Source organism: Xiphias gladius, chromosome 11 (assembly GCF_016859285.1).
Source record: "Xiphias gladius isolate SHS-SW01 ecotype Sanya breed wild chromosome 11, ASM1685928v1, whole genome shotgun sequence".
NCBI classification, from domain to species: Eukaryota; Metazoa; Chordata; class Actinopteri; order Istiophoriformes; family Xiphiidae; genus Xiphias; species Xiphias gladius.
The window spans coordinates 12,030,913-12,053,885 of NC_053410.1; the positions used below are offsets into that span (position 1 = coordinate 12,030,913).

A 22,973-nucleotide genomic window follows, 5' to 3' on the forward strand; every position below is an offset into this window, starting at 1 on the left:
ATTTATCAAAGGAAGATTTAAAGTAATATAAGACAATTATTAAGCAAAGAACAGATCGTGTATTTTTTTTCTATTTCCAGGTAACTGTTGTACTTTATGAACTTAACACACTCTTACCTTGAGAGAAGGTCTTGCAAAAATGCATACACAGTCAAATTAGAAACCGAAACATAAGCTGAAGTCTAATCACCAGCTGTGCTGCGGCATACAGAGTGGTTTGCAGACATGTAAAGTGGATCATGGCTTGGAAACCAAACAGTAGAGAGATCCATTGACGCAGCTACTAATATGTCCAAAGTAGCAGGTGGATTGGATGAAATTCAAGGAAAGGAACCTGCAGAGCACAATCCAGTACCTGCTTATCATGGGAAGAGGTGGGATGGGTGGGATAGGAGACAGATAATAAAGGGTCAGCGTCAACTCACATGCTACTGTCGCCCAGCTCCTCATAGAGGTTGGCGCTGGGAGCACCCGCAGGAGGTGCTTTCCCTCCCGGTGGTAGAGCCATTTGAATCCTGGCAGTTTTGGCACACTCTGCCTGTCGCCTGTGCAAACATTAACATTTACAGTCACAAAGATACGTGTTTCTGGTTCACATGAAAATAATACATTAAATTTAAAAAACAAAAAAACCTTATACACAAACATACAAAAAAAAAAAAAAAAAAAAATCAACCGAAATTACCAGCATTTGTTTCTTTCAAATTTAATGTAGTTAAGAATTAACTCCTCCTTTCTAGAACAGCGCAGTTTAAAAGTGTGCAGATGCCAGCCACATCCCTTATGCATGAAGTCTCTATCATGAATTAACCATGTGTTTTCACAAGGCATTTTTGCAAAAACGAGGCACATGCAGTAACTGATGGTAAAACTGAAGATGCTGTTATGTTTAGTCATGCCTGAAGAGATCTTGGGTATAGGAAAAGAATAACTTGGTATAGAGGGATGAGATATAGGTAGCATCTATTCCTGATTTTATATATATATATATATATATAAAGATTTTTGAATGGTTAAGATCAGAAAAGAAATTCCAAAGCAAACTTAGAGCCTCGATACATTATTTTAACTTAACTCACTTAATTATTAACTTTTTCAATTAATTCAATTCCTTAAGGCTGACACGCTAGCAAACAATTGTAGGCAAGTAATCACACTGGAGTCCTCTTAGTCGCCATGTGTCTGCAGCATGAAAATCCAATATTCACTGCCATTTTAGTCCCTGTTTGTTTCCCCAACTCCTGAGAAAAACATCTGGCTCTTGTTAGCTTGTTCAACTCTTCATCAGCCAGTTGGTTTACTCTGAAAACTGCATAGAGCTGCAAGTGTTGATTGTTAGTGGGATCAGCACCACTAGCAACTCTTTCACTTTTAAGGGAGGCAATTGTTTCAGTATTAATACCAAAAATGTTGCTTAATTGAGATTTAACATGAGAACACCACGAGAATGTTTCAGATTGCCCAGGAGCAGTGACGTTATGACAATACAGACCTGTAACTCAGATTCTAAAGTCGCTTTGTTGTTTTTAGAGTTACGTTCTGCAAGATTACACCTTTCTTACTCAGTAAGTTTAACATTGATACACAGGCATAATTTATGCATAAGACACCTGAAAACTAATGGGGAACAGTTCAGAAAGTTTTCAGCAGTGACAACTGTAACGTTAGAGTCAAGTAAAAGGATATTAGAACAGAACAATGAGTCTTGTTGACTTTGGTGGGATTTTTCTTTTGAATTTCAGAAGATTTTCCACATGAAAATAAACTGTTCTGCCAAATTAAACAATCCTTCTATAACCTACAAGATGAATCAGTGTTGCTTAGTGTCATTATGCTAGAGACATTTAAAAAGGGTGGCATTACCTTGCATCATCTTCTCAAATGCAACCAACCTTTAAATAATTAATGAATAATGAAGACTTGAGAAACTGTACTTTACACACTCAAGCGATGAAAGAGAGATCACTTACAACATTAAAACACTAAGAGGAATTAAAACTTACTCTTTGAACCTGGTGATAGGTTTTGATGCAGCAGAAAGGAGAGGAGATAGGAAGAGAGCGAGATGGGGGACAAAAAAAGATGCATAATTACATAGTTTGGCAAAACTGTGACAATATAATTTTAATAGTAGGAGTTATTTAATATTGGCAGGTATTTTTAAAACACAGACACAAGTTAGGGTAAATAATGAGCATTATTCATGCAATCCTTACTCAGACCAAATAAGCTCTTTGTACAACATTCTATGTCTACTTGTTTAAACACTAAACTTCAGAATCATGAGAAAAACCATGTTCTCGCCAATTTCTATTCAAAGTAGGACGCAGTCAAGCCTCCAGCAGTGACTGCAGGGCTACAGGCAAAAGTAGCCATTGCCTTTTTCTTAAGTGAATCCTCTACACTTCAGATAACCATTACTAATTCACAACAAAAATTCGATTATTCCACATGAATAAACAGATTCATGTATTAAATATTACATTGATTCCCAAATTTAGGCAAGAGTGAATTATGACGACACAGAAATGAGACAACGATTTTCCTAAATTGTTTAATTTTAGCAAAGTAATGTCACCACCAACAAAGCGCCATCTGCTATGACAGTTTGTCTGTTAGGTCTAATGTCACCATCAGCAGCTTTCTGCTGTGTGTTTGGTCTGTGCATTTGCATAAGGACAAGTACTCTGCCCATCTGCCGTGAATAAACATTTCCCAAACATCACCGATTATGGAACCCTTGCAGCATACCAATGATTAGAGGGTATAAGAACCCGACTCCCACAGACTAAGAGCTCAGTTACCTCACCAATGTGACGATGCTGTAAACAAAAAGCGTCATATTTTTCATCAACGGCACAGTGTATAATGCGTGAATGAGAAATATAGAGCCAGAAAGACAGAGAGAGCACTGTTTATTGCGTGTGTGTCGAGCAGAGATGATTAAGTAGTGTAAAGACGCTCTCTGACGGTCACAATTGGCTCTAGATATTTGTCACAAATGAGTGTTAATTAATCTGCTTTCACAGAGTATGAGCAGGGAGATTAGCCCAGCAAAATGCGCAGTCAGCATGTCTGATGAGAGAGAGAGGGACAATGACAGAGCGAGAGCGAGAGCGAGAGAGAGAGAGAGAGAGAGAGAGAGAGAGAGACACACACACACATGCACAGGCAGCAAACAGGCAAAAAGTGTTCTCAATTTATCTCAAACACTTTTCAACAATGCCGTTTGTGGTTTGTTGGCTCTATTCTAACGTAAACAATGGTTAACATTCAAACAATAAATATTTGATTTGTCTGGGAGGAGAAAACCTTTAGCTAAACCGAGTGCAACACTGTATCTCCCAAGATAATGGTCTGCTTAATTAAAATCTATTTCCCTCTTAATATCCTGACAACCAGTTAAAGATGATTAATTGATTACAGAAGCCACTGATTATCACTGAGGCAAGAGTACTCACTGTTTGTAGGTGACCATGACAATGAGGATGGCAGGGATGCAGCAGAGGATGATGATGATGGCCAGAGCCAGGAGAGCTCCCTCTGTGTAGCCCACAGCCTGAGCCGCCTTCTTCACACTGGCCACAATGTCTGGAGAGCGGATCTCGAGGATGCGGCCACCCTCGCCAAGGTACGGCTGGAACTCCTTGTTGATTTCCAGCACGTTCCCATCAAGAAATCTTTTTTATTACAAATAATGAGAAAAGGAGGAGACATGGTTTTGTAGCAGCATAGAGCCACTGAGTTTGTAATTTATCTTAATCTTGTAAACTCTTGAATGTCATTTTTATCTTAACGCTCCTATATTCAATATTTTTTTATTAACAATGTGTTATTGACAACATGACAACAGCTTAATAGCGAGTTTTAGCTCATTGTTTAGCTGTCTCACCTGCAACTTTACTGTTGTGGTTCACTCCCACCACTATCATTGCGTCCTTTTTGGCAGCAGGCAGGTGTTTTCATTGAAAAAGCTCTAAATCTCACCGTACGCTACCTACTCAGCACCAAATGACAGTGACAGCGATTTCGGGCCTAAATACCTCACTTGCTGAGAGACAATTATTTCAAGGTCAGTGACATCTGGTAATTTAGATCATCCCATTCTCAGTGCTGTAAAAGCGACTGGGGATCTGCATATTGTTCACAGACATTTAGTTTCATCTTTAAGTGCAAATGTGTTTAACCACTAAAAAATAAATGACATACTTAGTGTGATGATTCACACTTCTAAAGTGTTTCAATTACAGACCTGTGGCAGAATTTGCGTCGGTATTGTATTAAAATGTACATGCATACGAGCAATCCACCCACTTTTGTTCCACTGTTATTCAAACATTCTGAATCCCGAAGGAGTGAGCAGACTGCCACATCCAATTACTGTCATTTTTGTTTTTCTATAGGTGAATAAATGATTGAAGATGAAAGTTATTAACTGGCCTCTCTGGCAATCTATCCTCTTGAGAGCCCAAATGGTGGAGAGTCCTGTGTTCAAGGTGGCATAAGGACACTATGATGCAAAAATCTCACTCATGGTGTTGTCTTTCTCCATGTCCCTCTGTGATCTGACAGCAAAGTCGCAGATATATAACATGCTGTTACCCCACAACATTGTCAGACATGCACTGCATGCATAAAAAGCCTTTCTCCTCCTTTCCCTGACAGAATCTGTATCTAAGGAAACAGATTCTTTGTAAGCAGGGATGTAGCGAGTCTCTCTTTAAATTCGCTCAGCTCTCTAAAATCTGTCACTTGTGATCAGGGTGACAGTCACTAGTTTTGGTATTAAAAAAAAGAAAAGAAAAAAAAAAAGCTGTTTTTAAGACACCATCCTCAAGGTTGCAGCCTCAATCCCCCACTTAAAAAAGGCTGTGGCACTCATCTGACTGTCAAGGACACTGATATAATGTTTGTAGATTAATTCAGCACATCCACCTCTAAATGTCATTTGAGTTGAGGATTTCCAAATGACATGAAATTGTCACAATCTCATTCCAAAAAGTAGGGGTTTCTCTTAGGAGCCACACACAAAACAGAATTCGCAGCAAAAACGCATAAGTACAATTGAAGACAGAAGATGGTGCTAGATAGGTCATTGTGAGGTAAGCAGGAAAACAAATTGGTAGAGAGTGAAGAGGAATACTGATATATTGATTGGCAACTCTCATGCTCTGGTGGAGTTGGCTTTTTAAGATTGGTGTCTGATCGGTTTGACAGAAGGTCTGACAAACATGAAAAAGGTGAGTGCCAGATTGTCGTAAAGTGCCATCTTAGGCCACATTCTTCTTTCTTCTGATGGGATGGAAAAGTGTCTTGTAAGCACCTTTTTCTCTAGTACTTTAATAGCATGAGAACATGGCCTCTCTCTGGTCTAACAGTATTTTAGTACACTGTTTCAGACTGACCTTGGACATACAGGAAAGGATTTGGCCCTCAATCTCTGTGTGTATAAAATGTATTGCTGGCATATCACTAGGCTCTTGGAACAGCCTTTGAGGCACTGGCATGACAGATTGATGGACTGATTGAAATACACCCTGCTTCACTCTCACTTTATCATCCCTAACCCCACCCCCTCTTTTTTCTCCCTTAAATCTGCCCCTTTCCTATGACATATGACAGATATGGTGCACCTGCAGGATAATCAAAGTCTTATAAAAACTATAAAGGCATTGAAAAAGTGGAGACATTGTAGGAGAGGAAGCCAAGGGGAGCCTGAGCAAGAGATAATTGCTGACTCATTGTATGGAAAGAGGGCAAAGAGAGACTGCCGGGAAAAAATGCATCACATCAGGGGCATTCATTTAAACCAAATGGTGGACTAGACTTTTTGTAATAAAATTCAACCACTCACTTGAAGAGCTCCTGGCGGGAAATGGCCCTGTTCGTGAGCGGGTCAATGGCATACACCATCAGGTCCGATTTACTGTAGTCCTCTAGTTCAAAGCCATCGCCATGACGACGCGGCCCAATTGACTCTACAATCACCTTGGCACCTGGAATCTGGTCCTGGACGTGGCGCTCCAGAATACTGAAATGGACACAAAACCCAGAAGTGAAACTCATATAAACAAAGCAATATTGTGTAAATACTAAAAAGCAGTTAATGTCTAGACTCATAGTAGCCAAATTCCAGGTTCACATTAGTTCAAACCATTTGTGGCATCTCTGTGCCCAAAGCAATATGAGAGCCACCAATCGTAAGTGCTGCACTCTGTCATTGATTGTCCCACTGGGCAGCAGTTTGCTTCTCAAGACTGGGCTCTTGGCAAAGCAGGAATCTGATAATCCTGTTTAGGCAGGAAGAAATCGACACCTCAAATTACAGCCAATAAAGGAAAGCCTTGCTGTCTACCTTTGCCACAGAGGATAACCCGTTTGAGCACTCAGGTGAAATGGCCCTGGTTCAACACCAGCACTGTGCAAAATCCCAGACCTCTCAAATGACATCACTGCAAAGAGATTAACATGACTAATGTGTGTGTTTTTCAGCATAAACGGCAGTGTCACTTGTGCAGGAGGGACACAGCAAGCTCTTGAAAAAGAAAAAAAACAACTATTAAGACCCATTTGCCTTTCAGATTAACTAATTAGGCTAAACACTGTGCGCCAAGAGCTGCGAAAAGATGTTTCATGAATCTCTATCATTAATTGATTTGGACTAGAAAAACACTCTAGAGTATAGACTCAACTGTTTCATTGGCTAATCCATGATCTTAACTGACTGATAACCACTTAATGAAAAACAAAACAACAAAATGAGTTTTATGTAACATTCATTTATATAAGTCCATTTTTATTTTTAATAGTTGTTTGGCACAGCTGAAACATACGCACCACTCCAGTCCTCAAAAACAATTTTGTGTCCAGATTAACGTGTCACCTTGAGCCAAGTTCACCTCATATCATAGTGGGAAAAGCACTGCACAAAAAGACGCAATTAATTTCCTGTGTCAATTCTACAGATATTAGAGGGCAACGAAATGTACTGGAAAAGAATATGTTGAATGAACGAGAGCAAGAGAGGCGATGTGGTGACGGGATTCTGGAGGAGGAAATATTTTCAGTTTTACCTTTTTATTACACAGTAGCTTGATTTATGTAAAATGAACACAAAAATGTACTCCTAGCAACACTGATACTGGTTTCGTCTCATTTAATAAAAGGGTAATTTGGTTTTACTTTCATATTTCAATCATGTTAAATGTTGTCTTACCTAATGAGCTGCTCCTTATTCTCTTCCACTAAAGTCGGTGGGACAGTGGAAACAACAACTTGCATGTCCAATGCGTTGACCACAGAAACCTGAGAGAGCAAGATAGAAGGCAAGAGAAAAAAAAAAAGACCAGGAGGTCAAAGAGCAGCAGAAATAGATATAAATAATGATTAAGCCAGTTATTCACGTCCTACTCTGACTTTGGTCAACTTATTTAAATGGGTCTTTCGGTAAACCAAATGAGAACCTCTAATTGTCTGTCTTTATTGGTGCCATGCAGCAAACTTAAAAGGGTGTAATTCTGATGCCACAGCTAAGTGCATAGGAAACAGCCTCTGTGCTCTGTAGCAAAATCTCCCATGCGGCTCCTGTGAAATTAGGTTTCCCCTTGAAAATTAACGAGCACCATGGTTAAGCACTTGCTGCTCTCTCATATCCAGGCAATGTCCCAGACCCTCCTTCTGTCTCATTAGAGGCTTGTTAGCCAGACATATTTCACTGAAACGAAAAATAAGCCTGCCCACAGTCAGGAAAGATGAGCACTGAATTGGGGGCAAAGCTAAGCCCAATTGCAACGGGTACATGGGGGAAATTATTGGGAAAAAGAAATGCAAACAGAGACGAGAGACCCACATTTAGAAAAACATACAGACACACACAGATGTACATAAAGTGAACAGAGTTAATAAACATGGCTGAAAGAAAGGAGTTTAATTGGATCATTAGTGAGTGGCAGAGGCCACATGTTGACTGCAATCAAAACACTTTGTACTGAGTAAACAAAATCATCATCTAGGCTCATATTAAACAAATTAGTGCGAAGACAAACACTGAAGTTCACTCACACACATTTGTGCAGTTTGTGGTTGTGCTTCATGGCTGGCATCTTTCGATATATTGACAGAATTATTGTTAAAACTGCCATTCACGCCCACAATTCTACCTCATAAAAATATTACCCTGTGAAACAAATAAAATGTTTAAGGAGTACTGCAGTGATTCAGTATTGCACCTCTAAGAAGTAGCAGGGCTTGAGAGAGAAAACGGAACGGTCAAAATCTGTACAGCAGAGGCCAAGATATACTGACCTTCTACTCACTCCTTAGAAACGGTCTAGCTCCACAACACAGGAGCCTACACTTCACATAATGAAATCTGAGAGTGTACTGAAACGCAGACTTTTTATAAAAGACTATTCAACATTTTGGAAAAACTGATTTTCGTTTTCTGGCAGACAGGACAAAGAAGAAGATCAATAACACTATGTTAAAGTGGCAGTCTTAAAAGATTTTAGTCCTGGTCGATTTGTCGACACATGTAGTTACTGGTGGCAACAGTTAATGCGGTTTAATGCTAGGGGTTACAGAATTCTGGGGCAACAAAACAAACTATTGTCATTTTAATAGAGTCAGGCAATAATTGGCCTTTCTCCATCATTCTATGAGCAACCGTGATCTGATTTTATGCTGCACACGACATGAGTCTGCGAACAGCAGGGCACAGTGAAGGGAGCTGTTTCTCACTGAGAAATTGGAGGTGTGCAGCTTCCTAAACAGCTCACTGTGGCTGCTCCTGACTGTTCCATTACTTCCTGCAATATTTCAAACTGATCTACTGTTCAAAAATGCTGAAAATGAGCGTTGTCTTGTTTTGTAGAGGCTTTTTTTGTGAACAATAGCAGTAAGGGCTAAACTCACTGACAAACACATTGCATTTACTATGACTACTTCATCATAAAAGTCAACCTACGTTTCGCCAGATTAAATGCTTTTCACGTGAAGCTGCAGCTGTGGGAAATGTTGCATTAGCAGTAACTTAATATAACATTTTCCGGGAATTTAACCACAGACACCCATTTCTTAATACTGCAAATATATAATACTGCAATACTTTATTCAGTGGGCCATAGGCTCAGTCACCATTGTGTTATCTCATTCGGCCATAGATAGTGACTTAACAGACATTTCTTTATATGAAAATCATCGAGACTGCCAATTTAAATATAAGGCTACAGCTAGCAGTTGGTTAGCTTAGCTTAGTACAAAGACTGGAAACAGAGGTAAACAGTTTATTTCTGATCAACGGTAACAAGTCTGGCACATAACCCACTGTAATAAGGCTAATTAGTGTTTTTACACTGTGGTTTTTGTACAGATAAAACATATGAGATGTAATTTCTTTAGCTTTAGAAGTGCTGGCAGGTGGATTTTGTCAACTTAAGATGGAGTCAGGCTACCCATTACCCATTGTTTTCAGCCTTTGTGCTAAGCTAAGTGGCTGCTGGCTGTAGCTTTGTATTTATTGCAAAGACATGAGAGTGGTATCAATCTTCTCATCTAACTCTGACAGAAATCAAATAAGTGTATTTCCCAAAATGTTGTCCGAGTTGACTAAACTGATGTCATTTGAATAATTTTCTCAGACTTGACGAAGCCCCTCTAGAGCCAAAGAAGACATTATTCAGCAGTTTTCACGTGCCATGCAGCACTCCTCAGTGACCTCTAGATTGACTTGATATGTAAAATTGGTGGAATGCCCCCTTTAATTAGGCCCCCCTCTATCAATGAATTGTTGACAGGTGACATTGCGAACTATTCCTATACTTCAAACACTGTCCACTGAAGAGATATCCTGCTGTGGAAACCTTAAACAATGTGCAATCAATATACCACCGGTGTGTAGGTGACCAATACATGTACATCATACATATTACATGTATTTTATTGACCTTGTACATGTACACCATAAAAGGCACAATATTGGACACTCACCACCACTTCAGCACTGCTGCTGAGACCTTTTCCGTAGTCGTCTGTGGCAATAACTTCAAACTTGAAGTAGGACCTGCGCATGTTTCGAAACATGATGGCCGACTTGATGATACCTGTGTAGGTCTCGATGACAAAGCTGTCCTGGCCCTCTGATGTGGGTGGGATAATCAGGCGGTATGCCATGGCACTGTAATTCCCAGTGTCCTTGTCAGTGGCCTATAACACACATGTAGAACACACATACTAAATTAGATAGGAAAACATCAGTGTCTTGTACTGAAAGCATAAAAAGAGAAAAAAAGAAAAAGAAAAAAAAAAGAGAAAATATTTATTCGGACCACAATGGAAAACATAGGACTTTTCATTTTGAGAGAGGGGAAAACACAGACGGTGTTATCTTCCTTGTGTGATTCATTGTCGATTTGCAGCATCCACTCCCTTATGGTGCATCAATCTTGCTGTCACTTATCACACAATGATTCTGCGGGCATTTGACAAATCAAAATGGTTCTATTTTCTCATGACAAGAGACCATCAGAGCTGTCTATTTATATAACTGGAGGTTAGCAATGTTTTTTTCTTTGAGGCAGAATTTCCTTTTACGCATCCAAGAGTTGAACCCATAGTGTTAACTTATGTTATGTCAGAGCCATTGATGGACAACCATTATAACGTTACATAATCATTAACCATATAACCCTAACCATTATAGACGATTAACAATTCACTCATCAAAGCAAACTAAAACAATAGGTGACAGAGTGGAGCTTTTGGATAATACCTACTAGTGGAGATATTTGCTTATAATTATTTTTCATCACGGTGTTTCATCAGATGTCTGTAGCTTACAAGAGGGAAGAGAGCAGCAGCTGGAGTCTCAAATTATCTGAAGTGGTTTGTTTCATGCCCCTGCAGCTTTGTTGCACTATAAGAGGTTAAAGAGGAGGCAAGGGTAACTAACTTTAAATTTGATTTGCTCTGTTTCTTTAAACCTGTAATAACTATTACAGTTAACTATATAACTAATAACTATTTTTATGGGGGTAGTGGAAACAAGTTGCGAACACACTGACATATCATAACCCTTTAAGCTCATATGTTAAACTTGTTAGCAATTATTACTTATTTACACCTCCAGCAGGTACGGAGCAACATTATCATTCATTTGGAGTCATGTTTCTAAATAAAGCTTGTCAGACCACTTTATGTCATAGTAGGCAAAGCCAAATGTTTTCTCCCATCCACCTCTGAGGCACAAGCTCTGACCGGCCATTGAGCTCACACACGGGCCTCAATTTTCAAAGTGCTTGTCTTTGGCGAGTGACACTGATAAATAGGAGCAATCTCTTTTTCTTCTCCAGCTATTGGCAGAGGAGGGGGAGGGGAAGTAAATTCCCAATGAAAGGGCTGCATAAATCAACGGAGTGAGACATCGTCATCGGGTAAAGACAATTTTACCAAATATATATATAACAGCATCATATACTATATGTGGGGCAAACCTTTTAAGAGCAGCTATGAACACTAGGGGTTTGTTTCCAACCTACCACAAGAGAGCAAGTGAAAATGTATGGATCCTGATGGTTTACATTAAAAATCCTTCACAACATCGATGAATACATTCATTAAAGAGCATTGAAAGCTTAAGGTATCTCCTTGTTGTTTAAAAAGCTTCTCACTATGTTTAAAATAGGAGGCCAAGCAGTGAAGGAAGGAGTTGATAAAGAGTGGCTGTCATTTGGTTACCCATGAATCTTATTCCTTACTGCTTAAAAAACAGGGTTGAGTCAAGTACCGCATGGTGCAGGGTATAATCATGTAATCGGACTTTCATCTAAACAGCACTACCTTGTTAATTAAATATTTATCATTTAACTTTTCCACACCACTGAAATCAGACATTGGAAACAAATAAGGCAAACCTGTGTGGCACTTCAAAGTTCACTGGCTTACATAAAAATCTCTGCCAGTTACTGCTTGTGACTATAATATGTGACTCTCCTATTTCTGGCTAAGGGCGAAACAGCACAAGGTCAAGTGTCAGAATATGCCAAATTGGAGATATTTCTAATGATTATCTCCAGAGAAAGGGATGCTCAGCTTCATTACTAATTACGTCAAGTGCAAACGCTTCACACTAGCCATACTCCAAAGAAGCCTTGGCCTCGGGGAAATTATAGATAACACTTGACCCATAATTCTATACTTTAGCGTCTATTCCAAGGTAAGGGAAAGACAGAAAAGGGATTCCAAATTGGCTGGGTGGTTTAATCCAATGCACATCGTTCAGTCGATTATCTGACTCTACATAAAATGGATTTTATATATTTAAAGGACTTGGGCAATGTGCAAGGTTAACCAGCCATTATTTACAAATCATCTCCATCATTCATGATTCCAAAAAAGATGATTTTGCTCTGCATGAATGTTTCATTAATTTCCATCCCTGTTTCAGGTATGAAAAAGTCTGTTTATTGAATCCAATCGCTGTCCAGTAGCTGATATGTTTCATGCAGTCTGGATTCACAATGCTTGAATTTCTACTCTATTTATGGGTTTTTTTTGTTTTGTTTTGTTTTTTAATTTGCTACTACACTTATGCTTTTTTTTAAAAACAAAACATTGTCCATCAGCATCCAACATTACCTTGTTATGCTGAGGTGAGTTTTTGTATGCCTCAAGTATACTATATGTATGATGCAATTTACAGCGTCTTTGCAATACCCTCTAACACTGGCAGCAGATTTAAATTTTGGGGATGGAGCTACCCATTTTAATTACGGATTGAGGCTCTAACTAATTTTGAAAATAAAGACATTAGAATTGTATTATAATTAAGGTTAAATTTCCAACCGACCTTTAACCTTAACCAAGGGACTGAATGAATGACTAAAATGATCTTAAGAAACCACAGGGGTAGGATGTAAGGTCTTGAGTTTAAAAAAAAGTATAGCAATAGCACAAGGCATATCACATGTACACTAATTGAATATACACTTCAGACAAATACCTTTGAAGTTCTGTTTTATCTTAGACACACACATTTCATATACATCAAGACCCATCCACCTATGAACACAATTTTGTATGGAACAAGGGTCCATCGCCTAAGATATTCTTTAGTGTCCCAACACTTTAAGGGCAGTGCAGCACCCGGACAATTTAGAGCATACACATGCCAGGGTTTTAAGAAAGGCAGAACTCAACTGCAAAGGCACTTTCTGCATGGTCACCCAGACACCGTTGGAGTGGAGCCTCCGACTCCAGTAATGACACGTTTCCTCTAGCTGTGTCAGGGGACACAACTATGTCATGGCAGGTGAACTGCTCACGACCCAAGGAAGTGCAATGTCGAGTGTGAAGTTGTTAGGATGATGCTCTCAAGAAAGCTGCAAACTGGATTAACGCAGGCAAAACAATCAGCTCCTACCGACAGGCACATTTCGAACAGGCTACACCAGTCTTATAAAACCTTGAAGAAATATACAACACACAAGCCCTGGCCATGCAAAGTGAATTTGCAACAATAATTTAATGTCTTATATTTAATTTCAATAAGTTGAATGTACATGTAATGATGAGTTGTTGAGTTAATGTTCAAATATTGCTTATACTATTCTGTTTGATATTTTCTGCAGGTGTTGATTTGAAGAAGATTATTGCTTTGATCCTATGTCTGCATCTCTTTGCGTACAATCATCTGTCTTGTATATATATGCTAAGTGCAAGTTTGAAGTTGTCAAATGCATGACAATGATTCACATAGCTTTGCCAAGTCCTTGAGGAAAGTGGTCTATGTCCTAAAAGAGCTTTTACAAGTTATAACATAAAGATTAAGTATAGGTTCATTTCCTGCAGTAAAAGCAACCCCGGAGTTTTATTTGAAACCATCAATAAAATGAATATAATCACCTGCTTCCTCTGGTATTCTTATCTTTTTACTTTTAGACAGCAAAAAATTTATGGCCAATTTTTTTAATAAGGACAGGGATATACGATCAGCTTTCTCCGTGGTCTCATTTGATGATTTTGGCTGATTTTCAGACCTGCTGGATGGTCTGGAATACTTTTTATGAATCTTCCCTCATGACCTCTGTAGTCCTTTGTAGACCTACTTTGTTTCTTAAACATGCTCTAGACACCACTGGCCTGTGTCCAGTTTCCATTATACTGTAAATAGCTCCCATGTTTCTGGCCAGGTCCCAGTTTAATCTAACTGGCCACAGTTCCTCCCAATGATAACTTCCTTTCACCTCCATAATATCATCGAGTGGTAATAAAACCCAGAATACACTATGACTATGTTGTTGGTCTGTGCTGTGTTGTGATCACAAATGCACAACACAGAGATCGCAGGCAAATATACACACTGCCTTCTATCCATTTATGTTTCCACTTAGACAGATTTCTTCTTTCTATTGTTAAGTAGATGATACTCAGCTGAAAATTAAAAGTGCAGGATAGCTGTCCCTCAAGGCTGATTATCTCTTATTAAGGATTAGATAGCTATCAATTTTCTTCAGCTAAATTGCAACAAAATAGGAATCCTGATTATTAGCAGTGATAGCATCACATCCAATATACAGCTTAGTCTTGGTTAGCCTACAGTGTTGTGCTCTGGGGGAATAGAAAAAGTGAAAAACACCCCTCAAGCCACTGTCACATTATTGGTTTTTCCTGCTATAAAAGAATCTAGAAGCTGATGTAGAGTATATGTTGTGTTCTCTAGCACTGTCCACATTACTGTGGTGAAAAAGTCAAACTGAACGCATTTTCACTGACACTGAGATGTTTGGGCTGATCATAGTAGGCAGTGAAGTTACTTAGTCCTAAAGAGGTAGTCTGAAAGTGTTCATGACACAGCCTTCGGGGAAAAAAATACAGTCCCAGATCACTTGAACCGAACCACATGAAATATAACATAATTTAACAAAAATTGGAAACTCATAACCATTGTTAAAGTGAAATTTTGGCCAGGAAACATACTGTATATATAAAGAAATGCTATGTACATCTCTAAACTTCTGTATTGTTAAATATGGTAATGCACCAAACCTACTTAAAATAATTTAGTTTTTCTGATACTTTCTGCTTGCTTTTGCATCTTTACTACAAAGAGTTCTGTGCTTTACTGTCTTGTTTTTGACTGTTGTTCAAAATCTAGAATTTTTTTAGAAGAATGTTAACTGTAAATAAAAATTCTACCCGATTAACAACGTTGGCAGTACCTTTTTTCAACTCTGAATACTCCCCGCAGGTAGTAGTTCCACCATAGAGTTAGGGCAGGCTGTATGCTGCCTGAAAGGCAAAGCCCAGGGCAAACAAAATTCCAGAAAGTGCGGATGGTAATAATAATAATTTATCAGCTCAGAAAATGAGTGAAGGGGACAAAAATAGGATTTTGGAGAGTAAGCATGAGATGACCCCCCCCATCCCCAGTGGAAATTACACCCTAACATGGCTGTAAAATAATATATACTTCAGTTACAAATGAGAGACCAAATGATTAAAACTTGAAACACAAACCCAACAAAACACAAAAATTGTGAAAGCTATCATTTTAGGTAGGCATTTCAGGCAATGGTTCACCATTGCTCTGTACACAAACACAAGCCTAAGTATACACTAACACTCACCCACGCATGCAGAAAATAGACATACAGTGCAGGACACAGGATGTGGAGTGAAACCTCCTTGGCAGAGCATGTTGATAGTCAGACAGGATATCCAGCCATGCATCTGTAAACATACTGGGATTACACTGATCAGCTCGCGCTGATCCCACCTGCTCGTGGACAGGCAGACAGTGGGCAGAGTGAAATTGAGGTAGAGATGTAGCGAGTGATAAGGGGAGGAGATGAAACTCGGAGAGCAGATCAGATGAATTCTCCCACTATGGCTGCAGGGTAAGTGTTGAAGAAATGGGATCAGACTCAGGCCCTTTTTTTAGTTCCAGCATGTTTCCATGTATGCTGACGCAAAAACCAACAACCAACAAAAACAAAGACCAGATCTTTCTTACCTCTATTTTGAGCACAGAACTGAAGATCTTGGTGTCCTCTGTCACGCCGCCTATGTACAGCTTCCTGGAGAAGATGGGAGGGTGGTCATTCTCATCCTGCACCTCAATAAACACCTTGGCTGTGTTGGCTGCAAAAAGCAAACAGCACAGGATTTGAATACACTCAAGTCCTGTGGAAAATTATCTATTTTAGCCATAAACACAGATCTAGCATGTATCTAGAATAGTATAAAACCTACAAAACTTTTGTCAATTCATATTAAACAAAAACAAACATATAGCATTTAGCACCAGTCTGTGTACTTCAGTGTACCTATTCAAGCATCTGATAACGAAGGCTTGCTGCACCCTCACAAAATAGGAATTGGGACACACAAGCCCACAAAGTTTATATCATCATGGCCACTAACTGGTGAATAAACTTATCTCTGAAGTCACCCGAACTGGCGTTGATCAAATGCTGCACAATTTAGTCTCAAAATTGTAATGTCAATATCATTTTTTCATGGTCATCAGCTGGTCCACAGCTTCAAAAGAGCTTGAAACCATTTCCCAAAATATTTTGCTGTTACTGAAAACATCACAGAATGCCAACAAAGCTTTTTCAAACAAGATGCTATTGGCTAGCCTTCACCAATTTTAAATAAAATTATGCTTTTATCACAAAGTAATACTTTTTTTTAAACATCTGAGGATGAGTGTTTTTTTTAAACCAGTTTTGAAAGCAATTTTTATATATTATGAAACTGAGGAATAAGATTCACCTAGCTTTTGAAATCTGCCTGAAACTTACTCCAAATAGAAAAGGTGTTTGCTTAATTTCATTTTGACCAAAGCTTGACTGAGTGGGTTCTGGAAAACCCCCGTTCATTTAGCTAGAATTTTCAGCTGCACTGCAATAACTATTCAAGTAGTTTTGTAATCATGTATTCCTTTAGGCCTAACTCAACCTGTTTCTAATGAAACAGTATGAAAAGCTATTTTGGTGTAGCTCACAACTTTGAGTCGGTAATTGGGAGGTTGATCATGTTTTGATTACAGCAAATACTCTGATTTGAGAAAAACTGAGTCTGAAGTATGTTGATGACTTTTCTCTGGCCCCGATAAGTAGATCAGGAAAACAACTGAGCCAGTTTGCATTTTATCTACCAAGCAATTAGTGATAACACTCACACTCTGAGTGAAACATGGCTTTGCGAAATAATAAAAATGATGATAAAACCTTGCCTTCTAAGCCATTATTTTTAAATGATTTTTATCTCACATCTTTTACTGTATTATTGAGAAGTTTGTTTTCTCCACAACTTGGAGCATGACAATACCATCATTAAACAGCTCTGACAGTTTAATAGGCAAGCATTTTGACCATTATTGGGAATAATATTTTGAAGGGCAGCCAAGAATCGAGCAGCGAGAATTTCCATGGAGTTAGAAGAAACACGGTGAGAAAGAAAAGGGGAAAGGAGGCAGAAAATTCTGTAATTTAATACTAAATTTGCCCCCCGTTCCCCTTCCCTCCTTCCTCTCTCACTCTCACGCACACTCATAGAGATGCATGAGAGAGACGGGTCCACTAAGAGGAGGTATTGCTGCTAAGGTATTGCTGCCTTGAGTGTGCCTATGAGTCCATTATCATTTTGAAAATATGTTTAATTAAATCTAGTCTTATTATTATTATGCATGTACATATGGATGTCTGAGTATGTATATGTGTCTATATATAGGCCATGTGCATTACATACACAGTGCATGAGTCCTAACGGCGCTAAGATAATCTATTTGACAAATCAGTCCACTAATGCTCTGATAATTAAAACATAAAGGAACCCTTAATGAGAGGCGAGATGTTTCTGCCAAACGAGGTTGAGCCTGAAGATGCCAGTTAAGCTTCTCTCTTCCTTGTGTGAGAAAGAGTCCTCGACTTCACAGCTATCAGATAAGTGATGTGTGTGTGTGTGTCAGTATTGTGTACTTGTAATTGCCGTCACTAGTATGTGACTGACAGATGGTGTGAGAAGGAAAGAAGCAGGTAGAGTAGGTCACTGGTTATTCAAATGTATTGAGAGTGAGGTATGGAATGGGAACGCACAGAAGCTTTATTAACTGAGAATTTGCTATAATTAATGTTTTGTGACCAACCCTTGTTATGGGAGTGGTCTACCTAAATTAAAACAAATGGGCTATTTCTGATTGTTAGATCCTTGCGACAAATTTGGACACAACATTTTTAAGGATTTATGATATTGTTGGACGAACATGCTGCTTTGAAGGTAGAAATAAATCACTTTTTTAAGGGTATTTTAGTAATCAACATGATTGAAAGTCATGGTCAGATCTCCATACATATATTACATGTTCATATTCAACTTTTCATAGTACTAGCAGCAAAAGCAAAGAGTATTTCTAAATATCACAGCGGTCAGACAAGCTTCTTTTCCAACATGCTTTGAAAAAGAAGCTGCTGAGCTGGACACGAAAACCACCGAATACAGTATTACTTTAGTCAATTTAGAATCAGCTTGATGTTGAATGGAGTGTGAAACAGAACAAATAATCACCGGCTGCAGCAAAACCGCCACCAAGTATACAAATGGATCAGTGCAGCGAAGAAAGGTAACAGTACACACTGTGACACACCGTTTTTACTTGTTTTAATCCAGATTGGCAGCCTAACAGTGCAGGTAGCACAAATGGATTTAATATGTAAAAGGTGTATAATGATACTGTAGTAAACCAAGATCATTGAGCTTCTGTGGTAGACTGGATTTTAACAGCACATCTGAGTTTGCCAATGCATAGAGAGAGCATGTTTAATATTTCTGGGATTTTTTATATCTTTCTTAGGCATGGCCCTTGTATGGCAGAAATATGCAGGTTATAGTCCACACATACAGTAAATGATTGTGAAAATAAATATGGAAGATAAAAATAGGCTGTGGGAGAATTTCTACATTTGTATTTAATCATAATCTGTCACAGTGAGGGATTATGATAAAATATAAATACAACACATGGAACCACATGAAACATAATTTCAGCACTGATTTCCTAAAACTCGAGCTACACATTCACCCGTTTATTACTTACTTTTGGAAGGCACACGCAGATTGGACATGACAACCACCATCGAGTCTGCCTGGACCCGGAGGACATAGCTGGTCACATTTTCATAATCCAGGGGTTTAGCTGTGGAGATGACGCCTGTCCTGTTGTTCACCTGAAAGTGGCCTGGATCCAAACAAAATCACAGCACATGACAAACTGGTAAAAAGCACTCCTGGCACTACACATCTCCAGGTGAATATAGTTTAAATGCCACTCTTCAGGTATAACAACTGAGAGCATTTATACATACCGCCTGAGGACATTTTCTCTTTCTGGCTAACTGTTCATTAAGTGAAGAACTAAATGAAGCATTTTTGGCACTTGCTAAAATGTGGAGTTCAATTATCTAGACGCTTAAGCAGTTGGCAATCTTCACACATGCTATAGAAAACAATCAAAATAATGGTCTGTAGTGAGTGGCAGCTTCATGAGAGCAGTCGCTGGACCATGAGGAAATCACACAAAAACAGCATTATACATTCCGATGAGACAGCTTAAATTGTGGATTCTAACAGGACATAGGAAAAAAATTCCAATACTTCTGGCTGATTTTTTCCCCTTTCAATGGCACGGACTGATCCTTACTCCTCTATGGCTGTTTTTTTTTTTGTGCGCATGTGCCGAGCGTGCATGCAGCCTGTTGCAGATGCTCCGCTGTGTTGTCTGATTTTTCCAACTTTTAGCTTTCATGTTTTGACATACTTGTTAAATTTTTACTAGCAACTTATTTTAATCTGTGCTCTCTCTAAATATGCTAGTAGTGAGAGATCTGGTCTGTTTCTTTCATCGAGGATTACATTGTAGTGAGTGTGAGTGTTATGCGTTTTCATTCAGCTTTGCTACTGTTACGCAGCAACTCCACAGTCGCATTGTTTACATCAGGGACTAGCTGATCGTGCTGAAGCAGGCCGGCATGGCATCCGTAACAACGGACACCCCTACAGAAATCAGAGGAGGACACAGAGGATGCAGAGAAGGAATGAAGGGATGTAGGATGAGAGCTGGGTCCAGACAACAGAGACTGATGGAGAGTAGTGCGTCTTCCTTTTATCATCATGGGCAACGTGAGATCACTGGACAATACGATGGATGAGCTAGCAGCCCTAGAGAAGAATTGGAGGGACTTCTGTGAGTGTGGTGTTAATGTGTTTCACAGAGACATGCCTGCAGGAAGGTACTCTGGATCCCACTGCTACCATCAACGTCTTTCAGATGGTTCGGGGCAGACAGGATGGAACGTTTCTGCACTCCAGACATTGAACTGTTAGCTGTGGGGCTACGTCCATACTACATACCCAGGGAGTTCTCACACGCCACATTGGTTGTTGTTTACATCCACCACTCAGTTAACCAAACAACATGTGATGTCATCCACTCTGTTACTGTGAGAATCCAGACTCTGCACCCCAGTGCTTTCTTCAGGATTTCTGGGGACTACAATCACGTGACAATGGACATGTCGCATTACTTTTGCTTTTCTATTCACTTACTGTGTATCCATCAGTATTGCTACGTTGTAATAGTTTGTAATTATTTACTTCCTCTTTCCTAATTGCATGTTGAGCAATTATAACAAAGCAATTTCCCTGTAGGGATCTATAAAGTTTTTCTGATTTTGATTATGAAAAGGTCATGCTTCAGAAGGCTTTTGCTTTCCCTGAGAAGATTACTGTTATGGGGCCTGGAGGAAGATTTATAGAACTCTTATTAGGTCTGCTTGCAATTTCCAGGCGCATCTAAGAAAAAGCGACTCTAGCTCCTGTTTCTTCATTACAGACAAAGATCTTTTCAGGGGGACTTGAGGTACATATGGGGAAGGGGCTACAGCTTCCTTCTACACCCTCTCCAGATCACAGGTACATCTCTTACTTTTGGCTTCAAGACCAGAGCTAACTTCACACCTGTCGGATGCTCTCTCTCTCCCAGGGTGCACAAGTGTGAAAAGCAGAGTGAAGTATGCCAAAAGTGTGTTTTCTACTCCAGACAAAGACCAACAGTACCTGCTGCTATGACATGCATCCAACAATTTTCAAAATAATCTGGGAGCTTTTTCAGGAGTGTTATTTTAAAATCTGATTGTGCAACTTTTGATGATTGTAAAAATACATATTTATCTGCAGTTTTCTATATTGCGATGAAAATGTTGTTTGTGGACATCTGCAGTTGTCAGAGAAAAGGCTGTGTAAATGCTGACACCCTGGCACAAAAGTATCTTTGCTTTATGTAGAAAAATAAATAAAAAAAAAGGGACAAGAGGTCTTTGTACTTCAAACACAAAGCGTATGTCGTAATTTGAGTGAGTGTGTTTGGCAGGGAATCTTGGGAACCAAAATATATATTGCATTGTACGTAAAAAAACATTCATTTGGAGTTTGTGAAATGTCGGCTTAATTGATATGATCTGTAGCACATACCTCGTTCATTTCCTGCCACAATGGAGTAAAAGATGGTCTGATTGATAGCAGCAGCCAGAATTGTCCCCACTGGTGTGCCAAATGGAGCCAGCTCACTAACAGGAGGAAACCTGGAAAGAAAGAACACAGATCATAAGACAAATGGTATTAGGACTTGAGGGGGTCAATGAGAATGCCTTACCCAGTGGAAGACCAATATCACAGGTACAGTATAATAAGGGCTGAGATGAATACAGAGGTTTTCATAAAAGCCACAGAATATCTACATATATTTTAAGAGAAAAAAATATAATCTTTGGAATCAATTCAAACTGATCGTTGGGATTGATTTCAATCATTGAATTCTCACTTAATGCATGAAAAAGATCCAATACAGAACTGTCACGGCACAGAGTGTGTATTAATCACTGACTCTGTAAACGTTTGGTACGTTATATAACCATTTACATAACCACTAATAGCAGCAGTAAGGTTAAGTGCTGTAATTTTGGTATATATATATATTTTTTTACTTTATTAGCAAAAATAATCTTTTTTCCTGCCTTTTTCTCTTAGGAATTCACTGTTTGGGCGAGTCTTACTGAGTCTGTACTTTTCAAATCTACTTTGAATAAATAATAGGCTTAAAAATAATAATTTGTTTAATCTGAAACTGTTAAACACCAGCCAGTTATTGTTTCAATTATTTCAGTTTGCTTTGATTTGTCTTGTCATTTCTTTCAGTAGATTTACCATTCCCCTTAACGTCACTCAAGTTTCCAGATAATGAACAGCACATTTACCCCCCCCGGCTTTATATCTGAGTGTGGTGGTAACGAAGCAAAGCTCTCACTTTTCTGCTCAGTCTTTGCTTTGACTCTCAACTATGGTCGTGAACTTTGGGTGGTGACTGCAAGAATGAGACTGAAGTTTCAAGCAGCTGAGATGAGGTTTCTCTGCAGGATGGCTTGACTCACTCTACGTGATAAAGAAAGGAGCTCAGTGATTCAAGAGAACCTTTTTATCAACTTGCTGCTCCTTTATGTTGAGGGGAACCAGCTGAGGTTTTTTGGACTCTTGGTCGAGACACTTCCTGACTGCTTCCTTCTGCGGAGGTGTTTCGGAAACAATCTGCTGGGAGGAGACCCCGGGGCAGACCCAGTATACGAATTTGAATCTTTTAGCTTGTTGAGAGTGCTGCAGTTTTCACTGGGAGGAGTTCTAGGAATTTGCTGGGTTAAAACATGTTCAGGCTATTCTGCTGGTCCTGTTGCTGCTGAAACCCTGACTAGGACAAGCTGCTTAAAAGTATACCGATCAGCCACAAAATTAAAACTGGTATCCTGTTATAATGTTTGGCTGATCACTGTCGAATAGAACAGAAAAATGGATAAGCACCCAAAAATGCTGATTTCTTTGTATTGTTAAGTTGGTGAAAGTGTACATCCATAAATGATTTTATACTT

The 22,973-nt window shown here is 39.1% G+C and overlaps 1 protein-coding gene across 9 annotated transcripts in view; it reads right to left on the reverse strand.

The window, feature by feature from the left end:
* LOC120796251 (protocadherin-15-like) overlaps positions 1–22,973 on the reverse strand; it is a 202,379-nt gene that overhangs the window by 14,359 nt on the left and 165,047 nt on the right. For 8 of the 9 annotated variants that reach the window (XM_040138837.1, XM_040138838.1, XM_040138831.1 and 5 more), the window contains 9 exons: positions 21,529–21,638; positions 19,097–19,237; positions 16,010–16,137; positions 9,988–10,203; positions 7,217–7,305; positions 5,855–6,031; positions 3,462–3,680; positions 2,004–2,012; positions 426–545 (listed from right to left, as the gene is read on the reverse strand). In XM_040138837.1, the coding sequence (XP_039994771.1) occupies positions 426–545; positions 2,004–2,012; positions 3,462–3,680; positions 5,855–6,031; positions 7,217–7,305; positions 9,988–10,203; positions 16,010–16,137; positions 19,097–19,237; positions 21,529–21,638 (1,209 nt within the window). The remainder of the gene's footprint in view (positions 1–425; positions 546–2,003; positions 2,013–3,461; positions 3,681–5,854; positions 6,032–7,216; positions 7,306–9,987; positions 10,204–16,009; positions 16,138–19,096; positions 19,238–21,528; positions 21,639–22,973) is intronic. The other variant, XM_040138834.1, reaches the window with a different exon arrangement.